The sequence below is a fragment of the Phaseolus vulgaris genome, chromosome 3 (assembly GCF_051622355.1).
Source record: "Phaseolus vulgaris cultivar YP4 chromosome 3, ASM5162235v1, whole genome shotgun sequence".
Taxonomy (NCBI): Eukaryota; Viridiplantae; Streptophyta; class Magnoliopsida; order Fabales; family Fabaceae; genus Phaseolus; species Phaseolus vulgaris.
Window position 1 is genome coordinate 7213896 of NC_143500.1, and position 16799 is coordinate 7230694.

The 16799-nt window shown below is 28.1% G+C and overlaps 1 protein-coding gene and 2 long non-coding RNA genes across 3 annotated transcripts; all 3 read left to right on the forward strand.

The window, feature by feature from the left end:
- The first annotated feature begins 4723 nt into the window (after nucleotides 1-4723).
- On the forward strand, nucleotides 4724-5052 carry LOC137806398 (uncharacterized). The gene is made up of 2 exons (XR_011080338.2): nucleotides 4724-4864; nucleotides 4974-5052. It is a non-coding gene; the product is annotated as an uncharacterized LOC137806398 (long non-coding RNA).
- Nucleotides 5053-6153: 1101 nt separating this feature from the next.
- On the forward strand, nucleotides 6154-7616 carry LOC137806397 (Adenosylmethionine decarboxylase family protein). Its single transcript, XM_068606509.2, has one exon. The coding sequence runs from the start codon at nucleotides 6344-6346 to the stop codon at nucleotides 7406-7408; it is 1065 nt and encodes a 354-aa protein (XP_068462610.1). The 5' UTR covers nucleotides 6154-6343; the 3' UTR covers nucleotides 7409-7616.
- Nucleotides 7617-7643: 27 nt separating this feature from the next.
- LOC137806399 (uncharacterized) lies at nucleotides 7644-8369 on the forward strand. The gene is made up of 2 exons (XR_011080339.2): nucleotides 7644-7762; nucleotides 8146-8369. It is a non-coding gene; the product is annotated as an uncharacterized LOC137806399 (long non-coding RNA).
- Nucleotides 8370-16799: the final 8430 nt, after the last annotated feature.

Below are 16799 nucleotides of genomic sequence, written 5' to 3' on the forward strand. Positions count from 1 at the left end.
TAGAAACTAGTTTAAAAACAAAAAATTTATTTTAATATCTGAAGTCTTTAATTTAGTCACTATAGCAACTAATTACTTTTTGTCTCTAAAATTAGTTGGTATTTAATGATTTTCTTGTAGTGATAGTTGGATTAAAATATAATAACTTTCACTATGTAAATGTTTCTCTATATTCTTTACAAAATTTAAAAATGTTAAAAATGACCACAAGTAGTTTAAACGAGATAAAATATAAATATTTTATTAGTTAAGTTAAAAAGTTTATAAATAAAAAATTTAACTATTACTACAAGAAAATCATTAAATAGAAATAATTTTTAGAGACAAAAAATAATTAATCACTATATTGACTAAATTAGATATTGTGTTAGAGACTACAAAAAATCATTGGTATGTAGAGTAGTTATTATTATTATTTTTTGATCGGCAAAGTAATTTTTATTATTAATAATAAGTTTTTAAATTGGTATCTAATTAGTTACTAAGATTCTATCTACCAAGGTTTTAACTAGCAATGTTTAAACTACCAATTGCTTTAGATTATAGATTTGGTAGTTAGAATCTTAGTAACTAATTAGATAACAATTTAGAAACTAATTTATAAATTTTATTAATAATAGAAGTTACTTTAGATACTAATAATTTTTTTAGTCTCTAAAATAATATTTAATTTAGACAATATAGTGACTAATTATTTTTTGTCTCTACATTTAGTTTTTATTTAATGATTTTTTTGCAGTGTATTCTTACTTTATTTTGTGAAAATATCATTTTTCTAAAATCAAACTTTATCTACCTTTTCTTTGAGATTCTAAGTTAACTATTCATCATTTTCCAGACCTGAGTCTATCATATTTACTTTTAATGCAAATTTTTCTTTGTCCCATTTTTCTTTAGTTGTTTACTTGTGAGTGATTTGCATTCTTTAAGAGATGTGTGTTGCATGTGGAGTTTGAAGGAAAAAGTTGAATCTCTACTATTCTAGGGTTATATTGATACCTTTAATTTGATGATCATAACTTTTTGTGAACATGTTTGAGTTTCTTGTGTTAAAAACAGAGCTTGTTAGAATTTGGCTTAAAGTAGTTAGATTTTTCAGGTAAGGAAAGTCACCCTTGATGATTTTTGAATTTGGAATAAGATTTGGTTTACTTGTGAGGGTTTTAGTATGATAGTTCTTATGTTGCATGTTTTAGATTTGGATTTTTAAGTAACTTTGAATACTAAATTGTTGCATGTTAAATTGGAGTTCTCCTTTTAAGTTAGTTTTGAAAGTAAAATAAATTCATTGATTATATTTTGTAAGAAATAATGTTATGTGTTAAAGTAAGAATGTTGTTTTGAGTTAAAAGGGTTTAATTATGTGTTTTTAAGTTATAAATAGTTAATTGGAATAGTTTGAACTCATTAATGTTGTTAAAGTGTTGGCATGATGAAAAATTATGCATGTCCATATATTGAGTGGAGGTCTACTGTACTGGTATGGGCGAGACCGACACTCGGTTTCCCTGACCAAGACCCACCCAGCTGCTCGAGACCTTGTCTACCTGACCGAGACCAAGGAAACCTGACCGAGACCTGAGAGACTTGACCGAGACGACCAATACCAGGAAAGCCTGACCGAGACCTGAGAGACTTGGTCGAGACCACGAAAACTTGATCGAGACGAGGGGAATCGCCACGGTCGGTCTGGTCGGCCGACCCATACATCCATTAATGCTCAAACCAAGGTCAGTGAAGTTAATCCGTCATTAAGGATTAGGTAATACATCCATAAGTGAGATCCACTCCACTAATCAGGCCCAATAAGGTAAGCCCATTAAAATAATATAAACAGCACACATCCCAAGGAGAAAGGTATGTCATTTATTACTGTGCACCTTCCTGAATACCGATCACCCGCTTTACTGACTTGAGCGTCAGAGTGCCTTCCGCAGGTACCCCCCATTCGGTGTTCACCCGAGACCGAGAGCCGAAGGAGAAACATGAAGACGAGAAGGACCGCAATCAAGCACCCAACAACCTGCCTGACCGAAGGAGGAAGACGAAGACTTCAATAGTTCTCTAGGTCCCATCTCCCTAACAGGAACATCTACTTTAAATTGAGTTGTGGTATGATTTAAATTAAGTTTTGAATATGGATTACATGAGTAAAGATAGTCTTGCCAAAGTAAAATATGGATTGATTTAAGAATTCCAGGTGAAGGAATGTTGTATTGAGCTTGAATGATCCAAATTGAGTTAGAATGAGTGGAGTATGGTGTTTGAACAATTTGTAGTTATATTTAACCATTTTAAGTTTTTTTTTAGAACGTTGCATACATTATAATGAAAGTGGTAAATTTTTAGCACTATTTTGATTTTGTTGCATAAATGTTTTAAATGATATTTTCGTTCAAGTGAGATTTTCTCACTCAAGCAAAGATAGAAACGAGAGTCAAGTCTCTTTCCTTTATCAGAATTTTGGTAAAGCGAATTTTTCCTCACTCAATTGAAATTGTGGTTGAAAGTTTATAATGGTCTCTAGTCAATTTTCGCTCAAGTAATAGAATTTTTGCTCAAGTAAAAATAAAGCAAGAAACCACCTTTATTCTTGAGTCTATTTTCATTCAAGCAGAAATCCTTATGATTTTGTCATCAATCTTGATGGGGATAGTTGATAAAAATTATCCTCTCAACTTGGTTAACCTCATTGAAATTTGTTTATATTTGAATACATTTCTCTAAGTCTCTAGAGTTTGAGTTTTTTTTCCTGCTTGACCTGAAACTTTGTTTAAAATAAGAAATTTCAGGTTAGGGAAACTATTATGTTCTTTTTTTATAGAACCTTGGGATAGATGATTTGAATGTGAAGGTGACATGACCACAATATTTTGAGTTTTATATAGGATTGTAAATTATTGAACATGTTTTAAATGTTTGAGTTTGAAATGGGATTTATATAGTTTGATTGAATGGAATTTGTTGTATGTTCTCATTTTGTGTTAGATTACTACATTTGACAATTGTAATTATTAAACTAATTTTAGATAAAATTTAGAAAATGGATTTGTTTTGTAGCATGGGTTGATTTTCTAATATTTTCGCTCAAGCGAGGCAATTCTCGCTCAAGCAAATATAGCCCGACAACTAAACCTTGTTTCCAACCATGTTTTATAGAAAGTGAAATTTTTTCACTCCAGCTAAAATATTCTCGCTCAAGCTTAAACATTTTTTTCTTTTTTTCTTGTTGTATCTACAATGGATTGAATTATATATGAATGTTTAGTTTAAACATGAAATGAATATTAAGATGTATATTTAATTAGTTTTGTATTTTTTGTTTAAATAAGTTATATTATATGACGATGCTAACTGATATTGATGGAATTTGTATGAATATGTGGTTACATATTGAGATAATATGTGAACTATTGTTTGATTTGTGTATTAAGTATTGACACATATGTTGTCAGAGAGATCACCTTGCTTCACTAATATCCTAAGTCCATAGATTAATATACGAGGAGGTGGAAAATTGAAGGAGAAGTTCTTACACATTATGATCATATGTAGATATATGACTTGAGTTGTAATGAACTTATCTAATTCATTTTCTTAGGTTGTAAATATAGGTATATATGTCTTGTATATTGAATCAAATGTTAGTTTTTGATAAGTTATATTTAATATAAGTCTTTCCTGAAAGGTCAATTAATAATTTTTTTATTGAATATTTTTTATATATAAATCTATGTGTGATATATATTATTGTTATACATGGACATTTGAAAGAAATTAAATGAATATGATATCTCAATTAAAATATTTTCTTTTATATACTTTTTTTTATTTTAATAATTTATTGTTATATGTTTTTTAATGAAATGGCAATGACATAAAAGTTATGAAATAATTTAAGAAATATTTTTTCAATGATCTGAAGATATTCACTTGATTTAAGAGAAAATTCAAGGTATATTTTTATTAATTAATTTTCGTTCTTTTATTTTTTTATTTCTTAACATAACACTTCTTGGAGGATTTCATCTGCAAACTCAAAGTTTATGACTAAACCAACATTACACACTATCATTTGACTATTGCATTTATTTTTCTAGTTGCCGTAATGAGATATTATAATAATTATTCTATTATAATAATATATTATAATAATATCTGATTATGTTAAGAAATAAAAAAATAAAAGAACGAATATATTCCCTAAACGAATATATTATTATTCTATTTAATATATTATAATAATATCCCAAGAAGAAGAGTAATATAAATATAAATAATAAACTTATAAATCACATAATTTCATTCAACATGTCAAACAACAAACTACAAAAATTATTTTATAATATGTTGTAAAAATTTATTCAAATTCATTTTCTTTCATTTACTATATATAAATACAAGTTTTCCTCACATTTCGTATCATAAAAGAAAAAATATAGCGTGGCAGATTTAGTTGTTATTTTAACACGATCTTATCTTGCTGAATAGAATAAAATAAAACAACTCATAAAAAAAAGAAACTTTGTGGGGAAGAAGAATCCCGAAAAAGAGGATATAGTAAAAACGGCCACACCAATCACCAGAACAATGATGAAACGACCCGGAAACTGGGTAAGGGTAAGACCGTCTTTTCACATCCCTCACACTAGTCACGGACGGCCCTAAAAAAACTCATAACAAACCCTCCTCGCATACACCTCCACCCTATAAATTCACCTGCGCCCCCCTCATTCCAATCCACACGCAACTCTTTCTCATTACGTTTCTCTCAACGCCTCTCCCTTTCTCTCTTTCAATTCTTCTCTTCTGTTGATTTCTAGGGTTTCGCTCGGTAACGTGTTTGCTCTTGTGCTCGTAATATGTGAGCGTTCTTCTTCAGTTTATTTTTTTTCCATCTCTGCGCCGTTCGATTCGTTTACTCCTGCATGATTTTCCGTTCGCTGATTCTGATTGTTTCTTTGAAATTTCAGATTCTCTGCCTTTTCGTTTTGGATTATTGAACTCCTTTACAGCGTAATTCTTTCCGGCATTTTAATCGATTTTGGAAAACAGGTATTAATTCTTCCTTATATGTATACGTATATTGTAACCATTGCGGTGTGGTTTCCAGATCCGATGCGCTGTTTTCTTTTTTCTTGTTTATTTTGGTTGATTTGCGTGCTTTGTTTTTAATATTTCGTTTACATGATTTTGATATTGTTTTGCTTTTCTGCGTGCTTTATGTATTGTTCTAATGATTTCGATATTATTTGCTTTTCTCTCTTTTTCGCTCTCATAAAAGTGTTTATTTGTTATATTTTTTTAATGATTACCAATTGCCGTTGTCTAATGCACTTTCAATTCCCGTTGTTGGGCATGCAATCAATTTTTTCTCTCTCGTGTGCTTCATGCCTCATGCCTTTGTTTTCTGTTTGTCATGTCGATGTCTAATTGGGACCTTTTATTGGCTAGTTGGTGGTATTGTGTCTCTTTTTCTTTTCATATTTTCGTTTTTGCTTTTCTTAATCAATTTCTTCTTTTCGTAGCGTTTCTGTTGCATTAAATTTTTAACCGATCTCCGTTGTTTTATAGGTTTTTGGATTGTTAAAGGATGCGTTTTTTTATATTAACACTTGATCTTATATTCGTAATATTATTAATTCAGGAAGTATTTAAATTTGATAATTATATACTTGCTCATGCTTGACTTTAAGAAGCATTTTTTATGGATCCGAAGATAAACCTTGCACGATTTTTTCGATTACAAATAATTCTTCATACCTGTACATACAGAAGAACGTTAACGTGAACATTGTTTCCAGTGATGATATGTTTTCTGGATTCGGTTGGATGTTTGGGCAATTTCTTATGTCTGTTGATTGTGTGATTCAGGGCTGAATGAACTAATGGAGTCTAAAGGTGGTAAAAAGAAGTCCAGTAGTAGTAGTAGTAAATCATTATTCTACGAAGCTCCCCTCGGCTACAGCATTGAAGACATTCGACCAAACGGTGGAATCAAGAAGTTCAGATCTGCTGCTTACTCCAACGTGAGTATTCATTTCTTATTCATTGTTATTATTTTCTTGTTAGATGAATTTTCTTCTATCAGCTTAGTTGAATTTTTTTTATCCAATCTATTAACTGTTTTTGTTTACTGTTGTGCAGTGCGCTCGCAAGCCATCCTGATACCTCCTTGGATTGATAGTTCATTGCATGCAAGCAGTGTTTCAGTAGCTTTTTTTTTGTTTTGTTTTCGTTTATGTTTTCACTACTCTCCTTCAAATTCCATCTTTCCAATTGCTCTCTTTGCGACACTCTCTGCCGTTTGCTACTGCGTTCGTTTCTCTCCTGAAATACCACCATGGCAGTTTCTGCTATAGGATTTGAAGGTTATGAAAAGAGGTTGGAAATATGCTTTTCCCAACCAGGACTTTTTGCTGACCCTGAAGGAAGGGGTTTAAGAGTTCTTACGAAATCACAGTTGGACGAGATCCTTACACCAGCTGCTTGCACTATAGTCTCTTCGCTCTCAAATGATGATGTTGACTCTTACGTTCTATCGGAGTCCAGCCTCTTTGTTTATGCGTACAAGATCATCATCAAAACCTGTGGGACTACAAAGTTGCTTCTTTCAATCCCCCCCATATTGAAGTTCGCTGATATGCTTTCTCTCAAAGTTAAATCTGTAACGTACACCAGGGGAAGTTTCATCTTTCCTGGTGCTCAGCCACATCCTCATCGCTGCTTTACTGAGGAAGTAGCTATCCTTAATGACTACTTTGGGAAACTTGGATCAGGCAGCATGGCTTTCATTATGGGTAGCCCGGACAAAAAGCAGAAATGGCATATCTACTCTGCATCTGCTGATCCTCTAATCTCATCTGATACCAATGTTTGTACTCTAGAGATGTGTATGACCGGCCTGGATAGAGAGAAAGCACAAATATTCTACAAAGAACAATCTGCTTCAGCTGCCATTATGACTGTTAATTCTGGCATTAGAAAGATTCTTCCAAATTCTGATATATGCGACTTCGACTTTGAGCCATGTGGTTATTCAATGAATTCTGTTGAAGGGGATGCTGTTTCTACCATTCATATTACTCCAGAAGATGGATTCAGTTATGCAAGCTTTGAAACTGTGGGGTACGACTTTAAAGTTTTAAACCTCAACGCCCTGGTTGACAGGGTATTGTCATGTTTCCTTCCGAATGAATTTTCTGTAGCAGTTCGTGTCGATGGTGCAAGCAAGCCCTCTGAACAAATGTGTTTTGTCGATGTGAAGGGATACTGTCGTGAAGAGTGGATCCACGAAGGGCTTGGAATGGGTGGTTTTGTTGTTTACCAAAAATTCGTAAAGATTAGTGACTGTGTTTCACCTAGATCAACTCTGAAGTGCTGGAAAGATGAAGTTGAAGAAGAGTAGTTTACGTGTTGTTATGAACCGTTGTCTTTGTAATAAGTCTGGTTTCCCAGGCACGTTATTTGTTTTTTCTTTTGTGGTATTTTCGTAATGTCTCTATGGCGTTTGTTTCTGTTTATGGTGGTGTTTAGACATTTATTGTTCTATTTCGTTTCTGTTTCAACATTTGAATTGAGTATTAATATAGTACTTTTTCGATTGTTTTTTTTTATGTAATTGCAAACATTTGCATTTGTAGGGTTTAATGGCAAGATGTTTTCATTTTTGGAATGATCGCCCAGAAGAAAATTTCAATTACATACTACATGATTAAGATTAGAGAGAGGTCGTCAAAATTAAATGATATCACTGACATGCGTGAGTGTTTATTTTCAATTAAATATTTTCATTTAAATGATTAATGACCCTTTTAGCTTGTAGTGAAAACGCTTATATATATATGAACTTATTTAGCGAAACTTTTTGTAATTGACCAACACTTACAAAAGTAATATTTTTTCAAACGTCTAATAATTGAACACATTTCGAAAATCTTTAAAATGTGTTTTTATTTGAGAAAAAGTTGCCATTTCTCATGAAATCTTGTGTTAACGATTGGCTAAAATTCATCGCTGATTACGAAATTCATCTCCTGCTTTTGCTGCTTAACACTGTCACCGCTCAATTCTGTCACGCAATCAATTTGATTAAAAGTGTTTCATTTGCTTAAATTTTTTAATTCAATTCATCTATTCCTTCAGGCACCATTCCCACGTGGATCTGCACTACTACTTTACATTGATTCAGTCGATTGCTTTCAACTCACTTGCCAAAATGCCAATCGTGAACCACACCGCAAACACATTTCCATGAATTTGTTTAGTTATCAGAAAAAAGTCCCAAACACATTGGCATGAATTTATTTGTTTTTTTATCAAATAAAAGTTATTCTACTTATCCAATAAATTATCTAATTAATAGAAAATAATGTCCATAAACAATTTTTAACTAAAAAAATATAGAAACTCTACCTAAGTAATGTTTGTCAATTTGGTACACAATTCGTTTTCATGTTGGTAGTATCTAAATCCTTCGAAGTTCTTCCTCTCCTATGCGTGTGTTCCACTGGTCGGTGGGGTACCTGCGATTACAGTTCTCACCCATGTAGTGACTTCCTGATATTACGAAAGTGTATTTCGAAGTGTGTCTTTGATTCATTTAACGACATCAATTATAACTGCCTTCTTGCCACGTATCTATAAATTAAAAAACACAATAAAAACTTAATAAAAAGTATAAAATTCTTATTTTAATCATAAATACCCTTCTTGATCCTTTATCCATGTGTGATTTCTTTGTTTTTCTATTGGAAAATATTTGATTAAAACGTTATTGCTAAACTATTCAAGTATATCTTATGATTTTGATAAAGTTATCAATTAGCTTTGATTTTTTATTGTTGTGTTGTTTTTGTATCTAGTGTTGTTACTTGTGTATATATTTGTTTTCTCATCAATATTAATTATACATGTTAAGAAATAAAATTCAAAACAAATACAAAATGCATCTCATAGAGAATAAATAATAAGTTTCCTTTTATATGAAATGATATTTTCAATTAGTTATTTAAGGTGTTATTAAATCATGTAAGGATCTTTACTTTAGTATTGAGATTTGTTAAGGAAAAGTTCAACACCCTAAGATTTTAATTAGTGCTTAAAAACAGTTGAGTATAAAACATGGTCATATTTGTTTGTAAGACAATAGTTCTATGAAAACAACAAATTATGAAAGATGTAAGCATTTCGTCTAATATATGATATAATACCTTTAGTATTTTTTTCAAAGTCTACTAAGACACACATAAGAAAAAATGAAACGTGCACTGAACATTAGACGAAAGCTAAGCAAATACTCTTGATTTTAGCTTTCACATCATAGTATCCCTAGCTTTTACTCCAAATTTTCTCAACATATAAACCCTTATACATTCCATACCCTCTTATCAACATATGACTATGAACCCTAAACATGGATACGACACGAACACGAACACGAAGATATAACTAAATTGAAAATTATAGGATACATGACTATATATATATATATATATATATTAAAATGTACTAATATATTTTATAATAAGAAAAAAAAATCAAGAGAAACATTTATAAAAATAGTCTAACAAAATATGTACTTATGTAAATAACAATGTTTGATTTTTACATTTGTTCATCCTCATTGAAAAATACAACTTCTAATTCTAATTTATCAAGAGATAAGCTAGCAATCTCAAGAATTCAATTGTTATCAAATGAAAAGTCATCTCTTGCAATATTCTACAATTTAGTTTCCTCTTTTTTAAGAGTTTTTTTAGAGAAGACGAAGATTATTGTAAATAAATACTAGATAATTTGCCTTTTAAGGTGTCATCTCATTTCTTTTTAAAGAATGTATAAAGGAGTAAGTTCTCCAATTTCTCTCACAAAAAGAAGAAAAACATAGAAAGAAATTAATCTAAATATAAACAAGAAAACATATAATAAACTAAAAATTAATTATAATATATTTTATATTTAAAAATAATATTCAATTATTAAGTTATTTATTTAAGGTAATTTTATATTTTTAATTTTAATATAATTATTGTAAAACATATTATCTTTAATATTTATTTTTTTAAAGTAAAAGTTTAATTTACCTTTTTAAAATATTATTTTTAATAAAAATTAATTCACTATTTAAAAAGTAGATTTAAATTATAAAAAATATATTTTATGTTATTAGTTTAAAAATAAAATAAAATATTTAAATTATATAAGAATACAGACTATTATATAGTTATATGCTATTATATTTAAATTAATTGAAAATGTTAAAAATTAAATAAAAGAATATTAAGTTCTCTGCAAATTTCAACTTTGCTCATAATGGTGGCAATGTCGTGTGTCTAGTGAATTCTATTTGAGTTGAAACAAAAAACATAAACTAATGAAGGGTACGAATCCATTAAAGTCAGTGTGATATTTTTTTTAAAAAAAGCTTACCTATTTTCTTGTTCTAGCCAGATATTTTTAGTTTCTTTTCTTTCTTCTTGTTCGAAGTTTTTTTTCTTCTTCTTCTTCTTCTTGTTGCTATAACTTAGTGACCACAATGCTACTCAATACGTTGTTTTGCTTGCTCCATTGCAACTCAACACAATAAAGGTGTAACTATTTTGTAATTTATAGAATGCATTGTTACTCCTAAAACAAGATAGTTTTGGATTAAATTTTTTTAAGGAAAAAAATATTTTATGTTTTTCGTTTATTTTCTTTATTCTTCTAAATTATAATAGATTCACCTCATATTTTTGAGTCTTTTTTTTTTATTAAAATGATTTATTTGAAATTTTTGTGTGGAAGGCGTGTCCAAGGGAGTAGACTATGTCCTCTCCGATGTGTCCAGAAATAGGATCATGTTTGATCTACGTGGATGTATTTACGTCATATTTTCTAATAATTTTTTATTAGAATGATTCATTTGAAATTTTTATGTGGAAGGCGTGTCCAAGGAAGTGGACTATATCCTCTTCGATGTGTCCAGAAATAGGATCGTGTTTGATCTATGTGGATGTATTCGACACTGTGTCGTGCACGCCTCGGTTAGGTACTTGTGTCGGCGGTGCGTCGGAAACACAAAAATGACACCTTCACGTTGTGTTTGAGCTTCATATGCTTAGCAGGGTAATTCAATATTTTTTTTCTTTAATTAAAGTTCTTTAATATTTACCATGTCCTCTAATACTCCCCAATGACTAAGCTTTGTTGGCACCATTTTTTAAAATATTCATAACACATCATAGAACTAATTTAGTTATGTATACACCATAGCTAGATACCTCATGAGCAAGTTATGATGCCTGGTCTCTACTACTCTCCAATGACCATGTCCATGTGTTTATCACGAGTTAGGACATTGTTCAACTCATTATATAAGTTAAGTCTTCAATTTTTTTTTTCTTTTTCATTGATTATTCTTTCTCAAATGTGTTGTTCTTGCATGTTTTTCATCTTGTAAGTCATTTCTAGTGATTTTTTTGAGTTTCTCACATTTTAATTGGTTCAAATTCATTAAAACCATCTTGAACCTTCAAACACCGTGAATACAAGACTTCGTTCTTGCATGTTCTGTTATGCTTTTCATTTTTATTTTAGTTTTCTTGAATTTTAATTGGTCAAAGTTTCTTAGAATTGTTTCTCTTTTTAGTTTATAATCATTCTGAGTCATATGCATCCAAATTTGTCACAATTTCATGTTTATCGTATGTGTTCACCACATGTGAGAAAATGTCACAATGTTTTCTTGATTTGTGTTTGTGTTTTCTAAATTGTACGAGCTTTGGTTTTTTTTTTTCTCTTTTATGTGGTTTTGTTCATGACTTGTTTTAGATCATAACAAGTCTTCAATTCATCAAATTCTATCATGTCTTACAAGTTCATGGTCAAATTTACATTGACTTTTTTAGGATTCCTTTTTGAAATCTAGAGTGGAAGTTCACTCGTTTAAAAAATTTGTTTCAGACAAGTTATGTTGAGTTTTGCTATGAAATTTTTAAACACATATACCACATGTTGTTACAATCATTGTATTAAAAAGGTGCATCAAAATATTTTCTAAAAAGTTATAAATCATAAAAGCCTGTAATGTTCCCAATGCATTATATTTCTTTATTCTTGGTAATTCAATTGTTAAAATTTTTTTCGTCCAAATTTTATTCTAAAACTTGGACTATGTATAAAAACATAATGCATATAAAGAAGATGAAAGAATTGAAACAAAATAAGAAAAAAAATTCAATTTGAATTTATCTAAAATTAAGAAATATTTTTTACATAAATTAAATATAGAAAGAGAAAGAGAAGTGAGAATAAGAGTGTGTGGAGAGAAGAGAGAAAAATGAAGAAAAGAATGTTATAGATTTTAGAGATGTCGTAACTTATAATTTTAAGAAAAAAAAATTATAATAAAATTAAAAAATACAAGATATAAAAATTGTGTTTATCTCTAACTATTGAATATTTATTAAGTAAGATTACATAAGTTTATGATAAAATTAAAAAATGTGAATATAAAATTTATATTTAAATGTATATTTGATAGTATACACATAAGCTTATAATAAAATAAAATAAAAAACTATAAATACACAAATAATATATATATTATTATTATATAGGTCATACATATCATTGTATACGTAATATATATATATATATATATATATATTATTATGTAAAACAATTACATAATTTATATTTAAAAGAGCGACCTTCAAATAAATTGTGGCTGTAGTTTAGTGGTAAGAATTCCACGTTGTGGCCGTGGAGACCTGGGCTCGAATACCAGCAGCCACATAGAACTGCTTTTTTTATTATATTTTTTCTAATTAAATTTTAAATCTTAATATTCGAAATACGCACAAATATTTAAATAAAGAACTTGTATAATTTTTAAATCTAATTTTCAGTAATATATATAAATATTTACTACTAATAATAAAAATAATAATTAATTATTTATTTCCTTTACCCCATTTATTTTTCAATTTGAAGTCTTTGATCCACAATATGAGTCGTTATTGTTTCTGAAAGTTTTTGTTAGTAATTTTTTTTCTGTTTTATTATTTGTTTAATCTTTGTGACTTATTTTCTAATTTGATTCTTAAATTTTCTGGAATATAGAACTTGGAATGTTTATATAGTTTTGCAATCCATATATATATATATATATATAAATATTTATGAAATGCATTTTAATTTTATAATTCAAAATATATTATTTTAAGTGGATATTTACTTCAAATTATATAATTCAAAATACATATTTTACATTATAAATAGGGCGATAAAAAAAGACAAAAACTAGTAAATCTCACTACAATTCAAAAGACATGAAAAAATATAATACTTACTAGATAAGGTTTCTAGCTTCAAACTTCAGGAAACCTTGTGCACAACTCTGCCAAATAGATCTCCACATCAGCAATACAATAATGGAGTTTGGAACCTTGTTCAAGAAACATATAAATTAGCAAGGATGAAATATGTATTTTGAAAATATAAGGGTGTAGGAAGAATATATAGAGGTGCAGGAAGCAATTCTCACATTATTAATCATGTTGGAATTGGGTTATGGGGTTGATTATCAGCAATTTGTTATAGGCTTTTACTTTTTACACCCCTTAATTTGAACTTGCATCCCCATAAATCCTGAAATACCAATTTTACCCTTGTAAGTTTTATTTCAAAAGACACGACATTCATAGAAGAGTTGGTGTTGATTGAGGGTCGGTGGTGGAGGAAGGGGATAACTCTAGTGATGTGTGGTAATCTATCGTAGAAATGACAACACACAATAAATTTCATTCAATTAAACTATATAAATCACATCTCAAACTCAAACATTAGAAACATGCTTGACATGCGCAACTCTGCATAAAACTAAAAATTATCACTTTCACATTCAAATAATCCATCATATGGTTCTATAAAAACATAAATAACTTCTCTTACTCGTAATTTCTTATCCAAGGAAAGTTCTAGCTAAAGTAAGAGAACCACTCAAAATCTAACTAGAACAATATATTCAAATATCACCAAGTTTCAATATGCTTAACCAAAATGAGAGGAACACTTTTCTCAATTAATCTCACTAAAATTGATAACAAAATCATAAGAAAATAAAGAAAACAATAATTCTTTAAAGTAAAGGAAATCTTACGCTCTTTAAAAATTTAATAGAATAAAAATGATTTCTAATTCCTCTGTACAACAAAATTGATCAGAAATATGAAAACAAAACTAAAAAAAAATTGTATGTGATAGTTACACTACACAAATAAAAAAAATTACAATTTCACCAGACTAAAGTTACTTTGTCTTAGAGAAAAGAAAATACATGAGAAAAAAATTGTACTAAGAATGAATTTAATTATGTCATCAAATAAATAGAATGTGGACCATGTTGTCTTTCAGAAGGAAGAAAATGCAGTTAATTATGATTCAATCATTAAATTTTTGTCTTGTTATGGATATTCTTTTAATAGACTAAGTCCTAACTATTCCACTTTTGAAATTATAATCTACTCAATAAGTTCACACACATAATTACTAATTTAGTGTCTCGTATAAACAAAAAAGACACACATGATCTTATCTATATTTTAAGAAGACTAGAGCAAATATTTTCCTTTGAAATACTTTCTACACTTTTTTAACTCAGGTATTCTAAATAAAGTTAAAGATGAATCTTTTGAAGTATTGAAACTTATTGAAATTGGCCTCTCTGACAAAAAAAATTAAACTACATTTAAAGATTAAAATTATTTATGAACTATGTAATGTTTTATGACACCCAAAATTTGGTAAAATGAGTAATCTTTTCTAACATTGTTTTTTTTTACTTGACATATGACACCCAAAATTTGGTAAAATGAGTAATCTTTTCTAACATTGTTTTTTTTTACTTGACATTGAAAAGTATAGGAGAATATCTGGTCACTTTCTTAGTTTATAGCTATTGACAATTTTGTAATAGTGTTCATAGGTGGGGTTTGAGAAAAGAGAGAAAAAAAGACAATAACAGAGTCTTACTTTATGGGGTGGTATCAAAGATTTAATAGGGGGTGCCAATATCTTGTAACCACTACTAATGGAAAACCTAGAAAAGTTGTGTTAACGTGTTTAGTATCCAAAGCTTTAAAGAGTACTGTCACTCTATGTTCATAATATATTCTATCTCTAACACTTCATTGGTTGCTTCACATGAAAAAAAATAAAATTCTCACAAATCATATTTTGACATGAAATAAATTTATATAACATTCCTTATTTTACTTTATTATGGAAACAATAAATTATCTTTATTATTAAAATAATAAATTATTAAATTATACCTAATTATTGTATGCAATATTGTAATGATATTGTAGTTAATTATATGCAATTAATTTAATAATGATAGAATCATGATAAGTGAATCCCTATCTAATTAGATTGTAATTTGGGGGAGAGAATGTCTCCTCCTTCACTATAATATATTTTTTTATATATGAAGTGATGTAAAGACATAAGATAATAAAAAATATCTTTTTTTACCATTTTTTATATATCATTTTCTTATATACTTTGCTTTACAATTTTTTTAATGATTATTTTACCCTTGAAAAATTCGATTTTCAAGTGGTTATTCGGATTCCAAATTTTATAATTGACATGCATGCACCATCTTTTATTTTTATATGGAATATGTGCTATAGAACCAATGAAATTAAATATTATTATAATTTTTAGTGGGTTCTTTCTTTCCAGTTTCTAGAGTTTTTTTAGGGTTATATTCTGGGGATCAACATTGGAAGAAGATTTCTTTCCTTGGTGATCACACTCAAGCCACACATTTACTTCACCAATAAAGTCATATTCTACATCAGATGCCTATAAATATCTTATAGTAGAAAGAATTATTCCGTTAGAAGGGTTGCTAATAAAGTCAACACATATATATATATATATATATATATATATATATAACAAAATAAACTAATAAAAAAATTAATTATTATATTAACTAAATTAAATACTATTTTATAAATTAATAAATTATTAATATTTAAAATAATTTTATTATTCATAAAAAATTATAAATTAAATTTTTAACTATTTAATTAGATACCAAAGTTTAAATTATCACAATTAGTAGCTAAAATCTTAGTAGCTAATTAAATACCAATTTAAAAATTAATTTATAAATTTTTATTAATAATAAAAATTAGCATAGATATCAATAGTTTTTTAATTTATAAAATAATATTTAATTTTATTAATATAATAATTAATTATTTTTCATTTTTAAAATTAGGTTTTATTTAATAACGTTTTTAGTAGTACACAAACTATATAAAATCATCACAAGACATGTTTAAATAATCATTTTCAGAGAATAAAAATAATAAATGTAACTTTTTTATATTTTTTTAGTTATAAATTTATCAAGTTATCGAAAATCATGAAATAAAAATTAATTTTAGAAAAAAAATAATTAGTTGTTATAATAACTAAATTGTAAACCATTTTAGACATTTTTTGTTTTTAAATTAGTTTCTATTATTGATAAATAGTTTTTAGATTGATATCTAATTAACTATCAAAATTTTAACTACCAATTATTTAGATTCTAAATTTGGTAGCAAAAATCTTGGTAGCTAATTAAATACCAATTTAGAAACCATCTTACAATAATACAAACTAATTTAGAAACCAAAAGTTTTTTAGTTTTTAAAATAGTTTATAATTTAGTCACTATAACAACTAATTATTCTTGGTCTTTAGAATTACTTTTTATTTCATAATTTTCTTATAGTGTACCAAATAGTTGT

What these genes read in the sequence shown, in the direction of transcription:
- LOC137806397 (XM_068606509.2), top strand. Translation starts at nt 6,344, where the DNA reads ATGGCAGTTTCTGCTATAGGATTTGAAGGTTATGAAAAGAGGTTGGAA.